The 19,931-nt window shown below is 40.9% G+C and overlaps 1 protein-coding gene across 1 annotated transcript in view; it reads left to right on the top strand.

Moving 5' to 3' along the window:
- Window positions 1–19,931, top strand: part of MINDY4B (MINDY family member 4B) — a 35,354-nt gene that overhangs the window by 13,656 nt on the left and 1,767 nt on the right. Inside the window, exons 6-11 of the mRNA XM_033204460.1 lie at window positions 887–1,052; window positions 1,606–1,671; window positions 6,660–6,730; window positions 8,325–8,397; window positions 9,031–9,192; window positions 18,762–18,942. Coding sequence (XP_033060351.1) covers window positions 887–1,052; window positions 1,606–1,671; window positions 6,660–6,730; window positions 8,325–8,397; window positions 9,031–9,192; window positions 18,762–18,942 — 719 coding nt within the window. The remainder of the gene's footprint in view (window positions 1–886; window positions 1,053–1,605; window positions 1,672–6,659; window positions 6,731–8,324; window positions 8,398–9,030; window positions 9,193–18,761; window positions 18,943–19,931) is intronic.

The following is a 19,931-nucleotide window of genomic DNA, read 5'->3' on the forward strand; positions in this document are numbered from 1 at the left end:
AAGGCACTTAGCACAGCACTGTCCCTGGCCTATGGCAAATATTAAATAAATGTGAACAAGTAATTACCTCTGTAGACACGCTGCACGAAGCCTTCCTGAGCCCCCTAGTCACAATGTGTCTACTTCCCATGTTTTCTCATAGCACTCTATTATTCTCATTCTATCTTGCAATACGGTTTTGGAGTATTAGGCTCCTTGACTCTTTTTTTTTTTTTTTTTTTTTTCTCTGAGATGGAGTCTCACTCTGTCACCTAGGCTGGAGTGCAATGGCATGATCTCAGCTCACTGCAACCTCTGACTGCCAGGTTTAAACCATTCTCCTGCCTCAGCCTCCCGAGAAACTGGGACTACAGGTGCCTGCCACTATGCCCAGCTAATTTTTGTATTTTTAGTAGAGATGGGGTTTCACCATGTTGGCCAGGCTGGTCTTGAACTCCTGACCTCAAGTTATCCACCTGCCTCAGCCTCCCAGAGTACTGGGATTACAGGCATGAGCCACAGCTCCCGACCTTTTGTTACTCATTTCTGTATCACCACAGAGCTAGGTGGATTGTATAAATCATTGCTGAGTTCATAAATCAATCTTTATCACGTGTTTCTTTATAAAGACTACAGTTCTCAATGTTAAGTATTTAGAAAATAAGCAGAGTAAAGGTCTCCCACTGTGTAAAGACTGGCTCCCACTTCTTGAGAAGGCTACACAGACCCTGAGTGTATTCAATGCAGTATAAAAGTCAAGGGGAGGAACTTGGGAACCAGGTGAGCTGGGTGTAAATTACTGCTCTCTGACTTTGAAGATGAATGACCAAGAGCAAATTACTTCACATCTCTGTGGCTAGGTGATGTTCATTCCAATGGTTTCCTACTCCTGCCTTCTGCATTATAGCTTATGTGAAATAAGCAAGAAGGAGCAGGAGCAAGCCCTGGCTGCGGCGCTTGCTGGCATCCTGTGGGCTGCAGGAGCAGCTCAGAAGGCCACCATCTGTCTTGTCTCTGAGGACATTTACATTGCGTCGACTCCGGACTACTCTGTGGACAATTTCACTGAGCGAGTGAGTGCAGTCCTCCCTGTCCTGGCAGATGAAAGGCCAATGAAGCCTGAACATGTAATAGACTTACCATGGATATGCATGTGGGGCCCCATCCATGCTCCTGATGTGACCGGAGGTGCCTTCCAAAGAGGCAGGTACCAGGGGCTATAAGTGATCCAAGCAGACGAAACAGAGAGTCCTATTGTAAATTCCTGCTTCTGGAATTCACCAGGATCAAGAATATCTCCCATCTGAAATAATCATAAATGGTATTTCCATATCCACTGTCTGAAAGACAGCTAAATTTCACCTATTAGGGGAAAATCTCTTTCTAGTTTTACTGCTCAAGATATTACATGATTTTAAACTGAGGAATGTAAAAGTGATGCTGGTAGCTACCCAGTTTCACTGTGTATGTTTTGCATGGCCTTGTGTAAGATAATATGTCAGTTTTTAGTAATGTGATTATGCAATGAAACAAAAAACCTACTTGCAGTAATAACAGTGAGTTGACATCTCTTAGATGTAACTTTCATCTTCCTTTTCATTTTTATCTTCTGTTCCTGATTTATAGCTCCAGCTGTTTGAATTTTTAGAGAAAGAAGCCGCTGAGAAATTCATCTATGATCACTTACAATGTGTAAGTGTTTAAGTGTTGAGATAATTCCTTTACGTTACCTGATCTTACAGGGATCTTCTTCCTTTTATAAAGTCGGTTTCTAATGATGCCTTTTAAGAAAACCAGGTCATTTTGAGGGCCAAGAAAGGGCAGAATTAGACAACAAAAAAGATCTGCTCTTCCTCCTCACAACCTAAAAAGAGGCCAGATCACACACAGACCCACTCACAAATGCATCTTTTCTTTGGTTTATCAAGACCAGAGAATAATACTTCAGAGAGTATATACCAGTATTTCTTTTGCAGCAGGAGAGAATGCTAAGCAGTCCTGTCTCATCTAATGAATAGGAAACAAAAATGGTGAGCAAATAAAATAAAATAAGGTTTTTTTTTGTTTTTTTTGAGACGGAGTCTCGCTCTGTCACCCAAGCTGGAGTGCACTGGCCAGATCTCAGCTCACTGCAAGCTCCGCCTCCCGGGTTCACGCCATTCTCCTTCCTCAGCCTCCCGAGTAGCTGGGACTACAGGCGCCCGCCACCTCGCCCGGCTAGTTTTTTGTATTTTTTAGTAGAGACGGGGTTTCACCGTGTTAGCCAGGATGGTCTCGATCTCCTGACCTTGTGATCCGCCCGCCTTGGCCTCCCAAAGTGCTGAATAAGGTTCTTGTTTAAGCTGCCAAAATAACCATTCACATGGACTCCAAGTAAGTGGCTTCTTGAAAAGGTGGTCCTGTTTCACCTGTCTATCAGTACCTTCCACACAATGTCCTCCACTGCAATGATTCTTCCCTACCCCCAGGGTGGAAAGGGGACAAAAAAGGGTGCAGTGATGGTAGAAAATGGAAGACATTTTTAAGAATCCTCTGTGGAGAAAGAAATAAAAGCTGATTTTCTGAAAAATCAGAAACCTACAATGTGAAAGCAGAGGGCAATTAGCAGGATAACCATGAAGTGATACAACTGTTCATTGAATGGAGCAGGGAAATGTGATCTCATAGGTCTGTTGTTAACTTGTGTGATAGGCAGAGGACTAGTCTCCCTAAAGATGATGAAACTCTATACCCAGAACTTGTGAATATGTTACATTACATGGCAAAGGGGAATTAAGGTTGTTAGTCAGCTGACTTTAAAATAGGGGAAGGATCCTGGATGACCCAGGTGGGCCCGGTGGAATCACAAGGGTCATTAATATGGAAGAGGAAGTCAGAGGGAAGTGTTAGGAGAAGAGTGCCCCCTGCCATTGCTGGCTTGAATCCGCTTCGATGATGGAAGAGGAGAGCCATGAGCCAAGGAATGTGGGCAGGGCCTTTAGAAACTGGTAAGGACTAGGAAACAGATTCTTCTCTAGCGTTGCTAGAAGGAAAGCTGCCCTGCTGACATCTTGATTTTAGCTCATTAAAACCCATTTCAAACTTGTGACTCCTAGAACTGTAAGATCATAAATCTGTAGTGTTTAAGCTATTAAATTTATGGTAATTTGTTACAGCAGCAATATGAACCTAGTAAAACCTGTATGATAGATTTTAAGTACCTGACATGAAATGTTGAGCTAGAAGCCTGCTTAGGGATTCTTTGTTATGGGCAGGAGACATTGAATGGGATTACACAGATATAGAGGATCCATTTAAGAAATGACCCTTTCAGCAAAAAGAGGCAAACCCCTCCCTCCCTGTCTTCCGTCTCAACCCAAATCTGGGAGAGTCTGACTCCAAAGGAAGAACCCCCTCCCAACCCATATCTGCAAGAAATTCTTAAATGTAGCCACGGTTGAGATCAGAGGATCAGAGCTGAAGCCATACACAGGCTTTCCCAGTCAAAGACTAAGGGTTGAGCTGGAATAATCAAGGCCCTACACAGAAGTGGACTCTGCAGCACAGGTGGGCTTGGCATGAAAGTTCAACATTACCTTTAGCCACACTGGGGAAGGGCTGATGCCATTTCCTGAGTGAGAGGAACTTCGTGGTATATATATATATATTCCTCTCAAGGAGCTCCCCTAGACGGGGTCGCACGTTGTGATCAGCACCCCATCCAGAACTTTACCAAACCCACCTCACTATCCAAATGCATCAATCTTGTGTCTCGCTCCATTTGGCAGAGATCTCAAGCTAGAGGTCTGAGGGCTACTGGTGAGCAGCAAATCTTTTGTTATGGGTTGAATTGTGTCCCCCCAAAATGATATGTGGATGTTCTAACCCCCTCCCCTGGTACTTGTGAATATGGATCTTATTGAAAATAAGGTCTTTTAGATGTAATCAAGTTGAGATGAGGCCATACTCAATTAGGTTGGGCCCTAATCCAGTGACTGGTATCTTTATAAGAAAAGGAAAAATTTGAACACAGACACACAGGAAGAATACCATGTGATAATGGAAGCTGAGACCAGAGTGATGCTTCTCCAAGCCAAGGAACACCAGCAACCACCAGAAACCAGGAAGATGCAAGGAAGGATTCTCCCCAAGGGCCTTCAGAGACAGCATGGCCCTACTCTTACACCTTGGTTTCAGACTTCTAGCTTCCCAAACTGTGAGAGAATACATTCCTATTGTTTTAAACCATTCGATTTTCTGTAACCTTTTATAGCAACCCCAGGAAACAAATACACCTGTCATATGAGATCTGCAGCATTAGCCCACAGTGTTGCTTTTTACAAATTTGAATCAGTGAATGTCAGAAGTATTCAGGAAATTCCACATAAAAACCTAGATTTTTGACTTTTATCAAAAAATCAGAAAATCTGGCAACACAGGGCCTATATTCTTGCGTGTCCTCAATTAGCTGACATAAGGGGCAGCTACCCTCATTAGACAAGTTTTGATAGATTGAATGATGTCCACATCCTAATCCCAGAAACATATTAATACAGTAGTCCCTCTTTATTCTTGGTTTTGCTTTTTGCTGGTTCCATTACCCTGGTCACCCATGGTCTAAAAATGTTAAATAGAATATTCCAAAAATCAGCAATTCATACATTTTAAATTACATGCTATTCTGAGCAGTGGGATGGAATATCTTGCCATTTCACTCCATCCCACCCAGGACATGAATAATCCCTTTGTCCAGTGGACCCACATTGTAGACGCTCCATACCCGTTAGTCACTCAGTGGCCTTCCCTGTTATCAGACAGTCATGTTGTGGTATTGCAATGCCTGTGTTCAAGTAACCCTTATTTTACTTAACAGTGGTACCCAAACAGAAGAATAGTGCTCCCAGTATATTGCTATAAATGTTCTACACTATTATTATTGTTGTCAATCTATTACTATGCCTAATGTAAAACTTTTTCATAGGTACGTATATATAGGAAAAAACATCATATATACAGGATTTGGTACTATCCATAGTTTCAGGCATCCACTGGATAATGGAACTTATCCCCCATGGATAAGGGAGACTACTGTATGTTACCTAACTGACTGAAGGGATTTGCAGATGATCAAGTTAAAGACCTTGGGGTGGGGCCGGGGGCGGGGGGACATTATCCTGGATTATCCAGATGGGCCCAATTAATCAAAAGAGTCTTTATAAGGGAAAGAGGGAGGCAGGAGAGTCAGAGAGATGTGACCAGGGAAGCAGAGGGAGGAGGGTTATGTGATGTGGGGCCACTAGTCAAGGAATGAGGATGGCTTCTAGAAGCTGGAAAAGTAAAGGAAACAGAATCACCCCAGAAACTTCCAGAAGGAACACAGGTTTGTGAGCACTTTGATTTTAGCACAGTGAGACCCATGTTGGACTTTTAACCTCCAGAACTGTGAGATAATAAATTCATGTTGTTTTAAGCCACCAAGCCTGTGACACTTTGTTACAGCAGCAATAGGAAATCTATACATAAAAGCATCCATTTGCATCAGGCCCCACCCCGCCCCATTTCTCTCACTCATTTCAGTACCTATCTGGCTCCTATGGCACTAGAATTTATTCTGCTACCTGAGGGCCCTGGCCCCTGTCAGGTCACACAAAGCAAAATGGATAAATTAATCCATAAAGGGAAAAGCATATGCATTTTAGCAAAGTCTTCCTAAAGAAGACTTGGACTCGGGAAGGGGAACATCACACACTGGGGCCTATCATGGGGAGGGGGGAGGAGGGAGGGATTGCATTGGGGAGTTATACATGATATAAACGTCATGCACATGTACCCTAGAACTTAAAGTATAATAAAAAAAAAAAAAAGATGTTTTAACTCCGCACCTAGAAATCCAGCCAGGGAAGCTACTCTACTTGTCAGCAAGTAGAGTGTTGACATCGAGCTAAATAAAGCCAACTGATGAGAGGCCCTGAATGTTTATTAAATAGTTTAGATTCGACCTAGAGATTGCAAGGCACCTTCAGAAAATTCTAAGCAGAAAAGAAACCTGTCCAAGAAAAGACAAGGGAGAAGTGCATTAGAGAGGGACACATATTCATTTTGCTGTGGATCTACCATATTCCAAGAACCAAGGAAGTTTCAAATAATTAATTACTTCATTTAACTTTTGCAATAAACCTGGAGAAAGGTTCTTTTTATCTGTGATTGTGGATTAGATTGAAACTCAAAGAAGTTAGTAAGTAGGAGTTAGAAAGCAGTAGAACTAAGGTGTATAACTCCAAAGCAAGTTCTACAAAGCCTCTCTGCTCCCCGTCAGTTTAATGGTGCAATGAGAAGGACATGAGGAGAGAGGAGGCTGGATAAGGAGACAGCAGCCAAGGGCAGCAAAGAGCAGCAGTGAAGTGGGCTAGAAAGGCTATACTACACCTTGGCCAAGGTTTGAAGAGAATCACATGGTAGAAGTGCAGGACAAAAAGATAAGGTGAGGGCCAAGAGAATGACAGTGCCATTGACAGGCATGAAGCAGGGAAAGAGAATAAATTTGAGAGTAGGAAGACTTAGGGAGGCAGAGGAACTCAATCCTTTCGGCAGCCAGGGGGAAGGAAATTCTGTCAGCCTGTAAATCCTTGAAGTCATACCCACAAATATACGTGTCTGTGTTGCTTTTAGACCAACATACTTTTCTTTTGTTTTCCAAACAGTTCAGAGGGGAAGGAAGCCATGGTGTCATCCTGTTTCTGTACAGCCTGATCTTCTCCAGAACATTTGAAAGGTAAATTCTACAGATGTTTGCACAGGTATTTTTCTATAGGATTGGGATCACATAAACAATGTAATCTTGTGTTGAAAAATCTCCATATTGGAAACATGAATGCAATGTTTTTTTCTAGTAGATTCTCTTTGGTTGACACGTCCTTTCCTATAGTTGGTTTGGCCATCTTATTGGGCAAGTGGATGTCGTCAGTCAAGTTTGAATCTGTTCTTATAGTACCCTAGTAGGTTCCTCCTTCTTGTGGCTGTAAATATTGGTGGACAGCACCAAAGCTTGTTTGTACAAGTTTCATAAAAAAATATATTTTATTATTTAGATCCACAATAAGGTATATCCTCAAATATGTATTTTGTCTCTATGATATGCAAAGTTCTGTTCTTGGCACCATGGAAGGCACAAAGAAGAGAAGATATATCACTGTCCTCCTGCAGAGTCCAGGCTGGGAAAGACTGGGATGTACACAGAGATGCTAGGCAAGTCCCAGGAGGTACCTGATGTGCCAAATGAGATGTAAAAAGAATGAGTCTCTGTGGGCTCCAGAGGAGAAAGTGCCCTCTGCTGACAGGGTGGTCAGGGAAGGCTTCAGGAAAGAAATAGACTTTCTTCTGAACCTTGAAAGAAAGGTAACTTCTGGAGAGTCAGAAATAGAGGACTCTCAGGAGGGAAGAATTACGAGTCCTGTAGCAGTAGTCCCGAAGCTTGTCTTTTATATACCACCATCACATTTTTATGGTGTATGTTATCATTCGCTTAATAGTTAAAAAAAAAATACACATTTAAATATCAACCTCTTCCTAAATGTTAATGTCCTTTAAATCATGTACCAGGCTAAAGGTAAATGTATTAAAATAAATATATCATTATTAAAATTCTAAAATGTTCAAGTCTATACCACCTAAAATCATACCACCCTTTGAGAAGCATTATCCTGAGTTGTATCTGATGCCACGATGGTACTCACCATGCTTGACCCAAGTCTTTAAGTCTCATTCACAGAAGGACATAATCTCCAGTTCCATGAATAGATTTGTTCAAGGACACATACAGTTCACATACTAGTAAGCAGCAACTCCCCACTAAGTGACAGCAGGAGCCACATTCCACTGTGACCTTATATTGTCAAGGGTGAGACCATGGCCCCTGACATAACAGTAGAAGCTGTCCTTCTGCAGCCAAGAAATGGCCACAGTGGTGTTTTCCATTTGGACAATCTGTTGATATCTGCCTTGAACCAGCACCCTCTGGTGTGGTCATGTGTCACCACCCTGAGCCAAGTGCATTCCTTGTCACATAGAACAAAGAGCTTCTCTACTGAGCCCAGCATCCACCCAGAGCACACACACAGGGATTCTAACATTTGAGACATCTGCACCTTCTCTCTTACCACTTATTACTCACTTCCCCCAACTGCATCCACCTCTGCAACCCCAGTCCTAGAGGCTTTCCCTGTGAGAGATGGAAAAGTGCAAGTGAGAAACAGTGACTAGGAGAGCCCGTGTTACTGCTGCTTTGTGTTTTGGGGGAAAAGAAGCTATAGGCTCCCGGTGCAATCATTGTCTCTGACTGGATGCCAATGGCTTCTCCCATTCTGCAGGCTTCAAATGGACCTAGATGTCACCACTACTCAGCTGCTACAACCAAATGCTGGAGGCTTCCTGTGCAGGCAGGTGAGCTGGAAGATTCTGCCTTTCTATTGTAGAATCTGAATTAGTTGAATGCCACATGCAGAGTTTGAAAAAGAAAAACAACCTGAATTAGTCTTGTTTTCTAATTAAATATATTCTCTCCTTAAGTAAAGAGCAATCCAGTTATCTTTGAAAGAGTATGAAGACACTACCCTGGGTTGCGTCAAAATCTACCATCCAATTTTCATAACAGTCCTCCCTAGTTTACCTCCGAGAGCCCTTCATCTCTGAGATCCTAGCAACAGCAGAAAATATCTTGACAAGACCCACCAGGAATCCCTAATAACTGAAAAAAAAGTGCTATAAAAACATCTTAGCTTCATGCTTCTTAAATCACAACCATGGAAAACAACATTTAAAAGATCTATAAAGGGAGGAAGGGCATTAAGATGAGAGTGGGGTACAGAGGGAGTTATGGGGTAAGGTTTAAGAAAAAAAGCTAATAAATGATTGTTTTAACTCTACCAAATATTTAGGACATATTTTTCCTGAAATATGTATCATGTGATTTCATTTTCACTAAAATAGTAATTTTTAATGATTTTTAAGAGAAAAAATTAAGTCATTGTTTCATTGCTACCTAAAATGTAAGTATCTGTAAAATATGCTCTCTAGGCAGTTCTGAACATGATTTTAACTGGAAGAGCAAGTCCCAGTGTCTTCAATGGCTGTGAGAAAGGAAAGTCTCAGGAAACACTACATGGAGTCTTGACCCGCAGTGACGTCGGCTATTTGCAGTGGGGTAAGGACGCCTTGGAAGGTGACAGACTCTCACAGGCAAGTGAGTTCCAGTCCTCAACCACACAACCAGAACGTCAATATTTTAACAGTTTAGAAGTCTGTCTGTTCAGGCAATTCAAACCTGAGCCTACTTTCTCCCTGACTGTCTGCCTGTGTACCTCCCTCCCACCACACATAGACATTCAGGGAAATTTCCACAGATGGAAATATCCCCGTCTACTTGCTTCATATTTTATTTTACATATTTTATGTATATAAAAAAGGTAATAAAATACATACATTTTAAAGCAATATTTGAAATATACAGATACCCCATTTAATGAGGTTGACAAACATATATATATATATGTTTATATACACACATAGATAAAGGAAAAGTCCTCTGTCATCCCCATGCAGCTACACAACCCCTTCGCAGAAATAAATACTGTTAGCAGTTGATGGGTGTCCTCCCAATCCTTCATTTATGCAAATGAATGCACACAGCCTACATATTGCTCAAAGCTTAAAAAAAAACCACTGGAAAAAAAAGGGGGCCCCTACATTTGAAGCTCCTGTCAACAAGCTTTCCAGCTCAGGGGATTTATAACTTCTGACAACCAGAAAGTAAAATGTCCTGTTGAAAAGCACAACCAGGGAATTAAGTAAGATGTGATTCTGTGAAAACAAACAGAAGAGTGACAAAGCAAATATACCCACCCCAAACCACAAATCAAAGCTGCTTCTGTGATATTTCACAAAAATTTCATCCTAAAATCCAGGGAAGATGAGGCAGATTCTGTAACAACACTTTTCTGGAATGACCTTGAAACCAGTTCAGATGTCATTCAATTTGATGGAGGATGTAAACCCCCACAAGCCTCCCAACCACCTCTCCCAGATACCAGCAGCAAACAAGGCCTCGCTGCTCAGCATCTGTCCTGTCCTCCAGCTCTCCTGGTTCCTGCTCCAAATACCTTTCATGTATATAAGGCTTCATCTGTCCCTCTTTCTACTGTTGTCTCCAGCTACTATGTTATTCATGAAATCAGCATCTTGCAACACATACATATCATATGTCTGATGCCATCAAAAAAATAGTGTCTGACTATAGCAGAATTGGCATATTTTGTGTACAAGTGTGCTTTAAAAATATGCGTATTATTCCTTGAGTTTGTATTCTTTGTTCATCATAGAAAAATGTGAAGTGACAGACAAGGTAAAAGTAAAAGAAGTAAAACAAATTTCATTACCCAGGGATCAATCTTCTCAGGAATGTTTTCCAGAAATACTTTTTTTCTTTCTCATATCAATGTCTTTTTTTTTTTTTTAAATAGAGACAGGGGTCTTACTGTGTTGCCCAGGCTGGTCTTGAACTCCTGTGTTTAAGCGATTCTCCTGCCTCAGCCTCCCAAAGTGATGAGATTACAGGTGTGAGGCACTGTGCCCGGCCATATCAATGTGTCTTATTCTACTCTTCTGAAACCTGCTTTTCTCATTTAACACAAATATCTCATTTAATAACAAATATGAGTATATGACCCTTTATTTATTTTTGAGACAGAGTCTGCTCTGTCACCCAGGCTGGAGAGCAGTGGTGCCATTTCAGCTCACTGCAACCTCCACCTCCCGGGTTCAAGCGATTCTCCTGCCTCAGCCTCACAGGGAGCTGGGACTGCAGATGCACACCACCATAGCCAGCTAAGTTTTGTATTTTTAGTAGAGACAGGATTTTCGCCATTTTGGCTAGGCTGGTCTCAAACTCCTGACCTCAAGTTATCCACTCACCTTGGCCTTCCAAAGTGCTGGGATTACAGGCATGAGCCACTGCCTGACCTCTCATTATATTTAGAGGCTGCAAAGAGTTCTATTGTGTGGATGCGAAAGACTATACTTTGAATACACCCTGGACAGAGAATTGATTATTGCTGTAAAGCTCCTAACCACTTTTTTCAGATAATCTGGGAATTCATCTTAAAATCTGACTCGTATAACAAAGAGTAAAACTAAGCCAGAAATAGAGGATTTATAGATTTCATTTTACATATTTTCTTTTCTTCCTTTTCTTTCAACCATGTGTGGTCACTTGGTGTCCATGGTCTAACATTCTATAACTATAAGGACCCAGTAATATACCAAGACTTGGTTTGAAAATGGGGTGATATGCTGGAAACAAGTTCAAGTGGTGGTGACACAAAAATGCAATAATGATTTTAGTGTTTTGTCTATTATTACAAAAGCTCTTTCATAAGATTATTTCACTAGATCCTCGCTATAAACTAGAAAGATTTAAAATAGCATTTCTCATATTTCAGTCATTTGAGTAGGTAATTCCGAAGGTTTTTCATGTCTCTGTGCTACCCCTGCTATTATTTGCTTAATGATTTTCTTTCAATCAATTCACTTAAAATGTGGTTCTAACCTTTTCTGCAGCAGTAATAGAAGCGATGGGCTTGATGTGCTGATTTTTTTTAATCAGCACATTAAAAAAAGTGCTGATTAATTAAACCATATTTAATTAAACATTTGGTTTTTGTGCCATCCACTTCTTCTCCTACACAAGTCTGCTTGTGTGGAAGTATCCTTGTGCCATTCGCTTTCATGCCACATGCCACCAATGAGCATACGCGCACCCATACACACACACACACACACACACACACACACCACACACGGGAACCTGGCATAAAGGTGAGGAAGTTCCTGTAGCATGTGCAAAATAACCCTGGCCTGGAAATCAGCAGGCTTGGCTGGAGGCCTCGCCATGCCATTCACAGGTGTGTAACTTGCACCAGTTTTACCCTCTCTGAGCCTCTTTCCTCACCTACAACACAGGTGCATTCATTCCACAAGCACCTGCCCTGCAACCTGATCAGATTAAGGACTGACGTGAAGAGCAGAGGAAATCATGGATGTTGAAGCTCATTGGAAGGCCAGAATATTCTATAGACATATAAGACTTTATAATAGAAGATAACAAGGCATAATGTTATAGTGTTTTATTCAACTATGTCCGTTCAGCACAGCTAAATGCTAATTGAATACTAATTGTCAGGCTCTGTGTCCAGATAAAAAGATGAGCCATACTTGACCATACATACACTGATTGCTACAGGAAGGATACAGGCAATAAATGCTAGAGAGCAGTGATGTCAACCCTGACCGCACATTGAAGTCACCTGGAGATCTTTTACAACTATCAATGCCCAGGTCATCCCCCGGAATAGTATCAGCTTTATAAGAATGTGTAGTCAAACAGGGCCCCATACTTTGTTTAATGTTCTAGTGTCTGGTGTCACTGTCTTGAAATTGTCAATGTTTGAACGAGGGCCCCTACATTTTCATTTTGCACTGGGCCCCACAAATTACATAGCCAACACTACCCAAAGACTGCTTCATTTGGTCTAGGAAGCATCTGGGCAACTGAAGTTTTTAAAGCCCATAGATGATTCTAAAGCGCAACCAGGATTAGAAACCTCTGTTGCAAAGCAGGGCTTCTCGACCTCTGCAGTACCGAAATTTTGAAGTGGTTAATTGTTTGTTGTGGAGGGATGTCCTGTCCACTGCAGGCTATTGAGCAGCATTCCTGGCCTCTGCCCACTAGATACCAGCAGCACTGGCCCCAGTGTGGCAATAAAAATGTCTCCAGACATTTCAAAATGCCCCCCTGGGGAGCAAAATTGACCCTAGCTGAGAACCTCTGCTTTAGAGGAAGGAGAAAAAAATCTCTTTAGGCTTAGCTGATTAAATCCATGGTGTGCAGAATTGGCCAACTAGCTATTTCAACTGAACTTACAAGAAAGAGTATATCTTCTTTCAATCAGTATTAGAAAGGCCGACAGCTTTCGGTTCCTTCTTAACATTTGCAAGGCTTTGGAAACAAGTTGCAGGCTTTATCTTAAATTAAAATTAAACAGGTCTTTGTGAAATAGCTACTAAGTTGTTGTGAGCAAAGGGACTATATCAGAGAATATGCCATCACAGAGAGTCAAGAATTCACAGCGATCCAGCACTGCTGTTTTTTCTGGATCACATTTCTTTCTACACAAGTCTGCTCAGACCAATAGAACTGCTAAATCATGCTCTAAAGAAAATTACCTGCAAAGCCTAAAATATCCACCAATGATAAAATGGATTTTTGCCGGGAACTTACAGTCAGTCAAGAGGCCACAGCGTAAGGTAAAAAAAAATAAGGGCTTTCCTGCTGGGAAGAGGGCAAAACATACCAGACCACAGGACCACTACCCAAATGCCTGCTCACAAATTGGAAATAGGGCAAAGGATGGAAACTGCCCAGGCTAGCTTTAAAATCCACATAGAAATTAGATCTATAATGCTTCCATCTTTTTGAAAAGTGACTAATGTGGCTTTTCATCCTTCTTTCTTGGACTCGGTGTTCTCTCCCCAGAGAGATACCTGTGAATCCTGCCCTCAGTGAAAATTGCCTGAAATTGTACACTAATGGCTTGAAACCCTGAGGATGTTTATTATGTTGTCGCTGTCATGCACTTGAAATTTGGTTTTAAAAAAAAAGGTATTAAAGAGCAAATACAGGCTGGCAGTTAGTTTTCTTACTTGAACTCCTGGCATGTATGAATATGTTAGAAACATGCATATCAAGATGATTTTACCTGAAGATGCTTTTTATATCAGCTCATTATACAGAAAATATGTATGAAGTATATTTATAGTCAAGTTTATTTATACTTATATACTTAGGTATATTTATATTCAAGTATATGTGAAGCTTATTTATTCATTGTGCTAATAGCTTATTTATAACCTTGTGCATATAGCACCTATTGTGTTCCTGGCCCTTTAGGGGTCATTTCATTTATTTATTGAATCCCCACTTCCACTCCAAGTTGTAATCAGTATTACTTTAAGCTCAAGCTCTATTGCTTGGTCATTCATTTTAGAGATAAGAAAGGCCAGGTTGAGGAATGGGGACTTACCCAAAGCTAGCAGCTAGGCAAGTGTCAGAGCCAGGGATATGAACCGAGTTCTATCTACATTCAATGATCACATTCTGTCCACTGGACCATGCTGCCTGCCATTATCATCTTTGCTTATTTTCTGATAAAGAGGTAAATATAGAAATGCCAGATCTTGGAATTATACTCTATCATCAGTAGTTTTATCATCTATTGTATCTATATATAGATATATTATATGGTCTATAATATCTGTTATAGGTATACTCATGTTGGTAACATTTAAATGGTAGCAAATCACAGCATGGCAGTTGTGCTCAACAAGCTGGAACTCAATCCACTGACTTCTAGGTTAGAGTGGTTGTGAGTTTGTGTTGATGGTGAACTGCCCCCACTTTACCTCCTGGTTTGGCACATCTCACTTGTCAGGTGTATGGAAATCCTAACCCTAGGAGACCAAGCTCAGTGGGTGCTCAGAGACATGCTAACCAGAAGACCATTTGACTGCATTATCCCCAGAAGTCGAATATTTCATAACATCCTAGCATAGAACTGAAACACAGTGCAGAACAGAAGTTTATTCAAGAAAGAACATGATGTGCTTCTGGGACAGTGCACTAAGTATGACTGGACTGAAGACCCCTGCAGCCACTACCTTTCCTTTCTGATTCTGTATGAGACCCGTGAAAATGCCAACTAGGCATATAAGTGCTTTGTGGATATTTAGTAGCTTCTGCCTATGGTAGGTGCAACGAATCTGAAGGTTATTTTTATGTACTGATAATAAAAACCTAATATCAGAAAGATTTCTTAGTTCAGAAGAAAACCAACATGCTGCCTGACAGGTCGATTCTGCTGTCAAGGTGAAACCCATCCTGTAATGCTGCCTCCGTCTTCCCTAAGTAAACCTCATATTACTCTGTGATAAAATTGCAGAGATTGCAAAAACATGTGTCTTTCAGTCCCAATGTCACAACCCAGTGGGTGAGACTTAAAAAAAAAAGATGGTATTCTCATTAGATGACATGACAAGCCCCCCAGAGCCCACCAGACTGATGGTTCCTGCAGAACACAGCCAGCTACCATAAGATGAGGCACTATTTTGAAGCCTCCCTGTCACTTTTCTATTTGAAGGTACAGATTTGAGTGTGAGGTTCCAATACCTAAGTGAGAACATAAAGCAGTTTGAGTCTAACACCATCTGGAAAGCCTTGGGAGGTTCACATTATCTTCACACCTGCCACTGAGAAGAAAAATCCACTCTGATTTTTCAGGGACTGAAGCCATTTAGGTCTTGCCAGAATTACTCCTACGGCAGCCCTGGCAGCACACACCACTATGCCAGTCATACCTTCTTCCCCCTTTACTTTTTCCCTTTAGAGAGTCTGACAGGAAGAAATCCAACCATAGAAGTACCCAGTGAAGCGGTACGCACTGCACTCTGCCACTAAGTCACTGAGATAGCGCCCTGCAAACATGAACTAATTTGTCTTTACAACATACCTGCAAACTCAGTGAGAGAAGTTACATCAAGTCTGTATTCCAGGTGGCAGAGATGAGAGCCAGACCATTAACAGTTATGCACAGGAATTGTCACCAGGAATCAGCGAAGAAAGCGAAGAAAGCACAACGTTTCAAACACCTTTCTCCTGTTCAGATTACCAGCCTGGGGCCTGGGGACTTGCAATATCATGCTCATTATGCAAAGGCATGTTCTAAGCCCCATTGTTCTAGACGGCATTCAAAAAAAGAATTACATGGACTCAATTCTTGCACTCTGATATGTAGAATTTGTCCATCCTCCTTGCTGTCCTTGTAATTTTACATTGGTTTAAATGATATATGTTATGAAAAGCTTGATTGCTGCATTAATGCTGAAAATACTGGGCTTATTACACAATGAGTGAACTTAAGGAGAAAGGTATTTTATTTATAGCACCACTGTATCACAATTTAATTTCCTTTTTACCATGGCAACATGAAGCAACATGCACAAATTCAGCATTGATGGAATCTCACCAATAAAACATATTTAGAATCCTGCTTTTGGGGAGTAGCTGGTAAACTGTTTTTATCCAAAAGCAATACAAATGCTTAAAGTGAAAAATGCCAGTCAAACTGCTTATATGGTGTGCCAAGAAGAATGGGGGATATAATCTCTGTCTGGATTCAGTTGGAAGGTGCTTTGTTTTGTTTTTTGCAAGACTCACTTTAAGCCAGATGTGTTCTCAACTGTAATCTTAAGGCTTGCCTCTTAATACTCAAAGTGCAGCAACAGTCATGCATGACATTTCCCGTTTCATCAGAATCTCTCAGGGCAAGCGAGGTTCTGCTTGCTCACTGTGAGAGCTCTGTAAGGTCACTTTGCGGGGTTGAAGGTGGTTGCATTTTGACTACTTCATTTTCTTCCTACTAGAACAAAATCTTGAGTGTCTTTGAGCTCAGGAAAGAAAACTGTTGTACTGCTGCATAAAATAACAATAGTGTGTCAGTCAGCACCTGGCAGAGTATGTTAGTATCTGAGTGTCAGGTGAATTTCATCTACATTACAAATATTCTGTGAAACAATATCATTTATGTGTATATTCTATTACACCTACCCAGACTAATTTATAGGGAATATCATTAGATTCAAACTGACCAGAATGTCCACTTGAAGTTCCATTGGAAGTACCTTTTGCAACAAACAGCTCTCAATCTCCTAGTTTCATTCAAGTTTTTCAACCTTGATAATTCCATGACTTCCTGTATAACATATTTTGATTACATATAAGCTTAATACAGAAGGGTGCCATAGCAAGAAGGCCTAAGAAAGAAAGTGCTTATTTTATAACTAATAAATAGTTACAAAGTTATTTGGAAATTGGTGGTGGATATCTGGAACTAAAACATATGCTACTGCTTCGATGGCACATCTTCACTGTTTTATTTCTGATGCAGCCGGTGGGCAGACTTGCCCCGTGTTTGGTATGTGAAATGCCCACAATATATTCAGCCTGGAGGAGCTAACTCCAGCAAATCCTGTACCCACTATGCAGATGAGTAAATCCTGCACCCATTATGAACATGTCCTGATTGGGTGCTAGGTTTCCACCCTTTTGTAAACTACCAGCTGAGGTCATTTCTTTTCAGCACAGCAATGTAAATTTTCTGTGGTAGCTAAAAGTACAGACAAAAGCATCTCTGATTCACCCACTCACCCACAGCTGAAGAATTTAAACTCAAGGAAACAAAGAGATTTGAATAGAATTATTGAGAAATCAAAATGTCAAGTTATTAGCCTTTAATACTTGGGTTGATAAAGCACGTGATAATTTTTCAAAGCTGGATTTCCACAAAACAGAATTTGTTCCTGAACAAACAGTACAACTCTGAGGACTGAGAAGAAAAGAAATAGAATGGCAACACTGGTCCCTTCAGTTACAGGAAGAAAGGCCAAGCTAAGGGGCCCAGGAATTCTCCTTAGCGTCACGTGGAAATCATGGATTTGTCCATGTCACTCATGTTTCTCTCTTTAGGTTTATTTCAGGTTGAAATAACTTTTAACAAATTTTTTAAAATTGTTGCAATAAATTTTGATGGAAAGCTTTTAAAAATATGTGCTTCCCTGCCTGTGTAAACAAACTGATGGTTATCACTGATAGAAACGCACTAGAAGTGTGCGGGACCGCTGCCCTTTTACTACATCCCCTTCCCCGCTCCTACCCCGCAGGGCTGGTTTTTGCAAATCTCATTTACTAGCTATAAGAATTCAAGGCCAGGCCAGGTACAGTAATTCCAATATTTGGGAGGCCAAGGCAGGTAGATTGCTTGTGTCCAGGAGTTTGAGACCAGCCTGGGCAACATGGCAAGATGCTGTCTCTACAAAAAATACAAAAATTTGTCAGGCATGATGGTGTCCACCTGTAGTCCCAGGGGCTGAGGTGGGAGGATCATTTGAGCCCAGGAGGTCAAGGCTGCAGTGAGCCAAGATCACACCACTGCATTATAGCCTGGGTGACAGAGCAAGATCCTGTCTTAAAAAAAAAAAAAAAAAAAAAAAAAAAAAACAAGGCTAAATTGATTGACAGGTACTTAAAAAAAAAAACAGATAACAAGTTGCTGTCTAGGAACATCTTCACAATTGATCTGCATGTTAACCTGTAGATATATGTGTATACGTGTGATGTGTGTATGTGTTTCCCTCATTTTCCAGAAGCTATTTGATATACCTTCAATATCCTTTTAGCTATGTTCTAAATAGTTGATGTTGCCAGAAGTCTTACCACCACCTGCTGAATGAATTATTGCCTTATCTTGGGAATGGCAGCAGACATGCTAGTCTCTAGAATAAGAGAATTAGAGTTCTCTTATTCTACCACCACATTCCTGTTTTAGTTTATCTATTTATTCTTTACCTCGCCTCAAAACCAAACTGAAGTTGTTTTACCTCCTCTATGAGGTCACCAAAAAAATTTTTAATATAATCCATTAAGATAAAAATGGAAGCATCACTACACCAGATCATTCATAAATGCAAATTTATTCATGACGAAGCCTTCATTTGAAATCTTACTCTATGTACAATGCCTTGCACAGCGACAAGTGCAACAAGAAACCTCAGAGCTCCTTTTTGGTCACGATCAGGTATTGGCATGTGTCACAATGTTTCAAAATCTATATGTTTATCTGCATTCCCCTTCCTCCTTCCAGGTGGGCAGCATGCTGAAGACTCCCAAATTACCTATTTGGCTGTGCAACATCAATGGAAATTACAGCATCCTTTTTTGCACAAACAGGCAGCTCTTATCAGACTGGAAAATGGAGCGTCTCTTTGATCTGTACTTTTACAGTGGCCAGCCCTCACAGAAAAAGCTTGTGCATCTTACAATAGGTGAGCATTTCAGACTCCAAGTGTTGTGGACTTTAATATGCTCAAAGAGATGCGGCTGCCGATGTTTAACAACTGTGTGGATATTCGTGCTAGCTCTGCAGGAAAGTGCTTAGGCTCAGGTTCTGAAATGAAGCTCACACATGAATCCCACAGCCCTAAACCCAAGTATTGCAATGTGGGAATTCTAAACTTGCTTTACCTAGGAGAAGGGGGGTTAGAAATAGCACAGAGGAACCCACAACTTTTAGGTAAGAGAAAAACAAAAGGTATGGAGCCAAATTTCCAAAAACCATTCTCCAGGGCCTTTGAACTTGGAGCATGAGGTATTTAATACCTGAGGAAATAATTGGGAAAACCCAGGGGAGAATTGGCTGATGCTATCTCACGACCAAACATCAGAGAATCATCCAGTGACAGAAGTAACTAAACTGATAGTACATTTCTGTTTAAATGAGCGCAAAAGGCATTTTTGAGGTCCTACTGTGTGCCAGGCACAGGGCTAGACACTGGGAAAACAATGATGAATATGGCACAGGTCTGCATGGTGGCTCCTCTGTAGTCACACAGACTGGTTTCTTTTATTCCAAAAAGTTCCACAAACCGTTAGAGAGGTTCCAATCCAACAGGAGAAGCAGACAACCAAACAGGTCATTTCAGTGACAAACTCCTGAGGGAAAAAGACTAACCTTAAAATGTCTTTAAACATTGACCTCTGGACAAGGTATTAACACTGGACAAACTGGGATTTTGTATCCATAGCCTTAGCTGCATTTATGAAGCATTACTGAATCTGACTTTGCACCACAAGCCTGGCGTTAAGTAATCTCCCATTATTACGTGTGGAAAAGCATCTAGTGACTATTTTATCTGTGCACTTCCTAATTCTCTTTCTTTAATTATGAGAAATACATATTAACCCATTTAATTCAGTATAACATTGACAATATGTTCCTTAAAATATATTGTTGTTTCTACCTCAACTTCCTTCT

This window comes from Trachypithecus francoisi, unplaced genomic scaffold (genome assembly GCF_009764315.1).
Source record: "Trachypithecus francoisi isolate TF-2019V2 unplaced genomic scaffold, Tfra_2.0 Lachesis_group0, whole genome shotgun sequence".
Lineage (NCBI taxonomy): Eukaryota > Metazoa > Chordata > Mammalia > Primates > Cercopithecidae > Trachypithecus > Trachypithecus francoisi.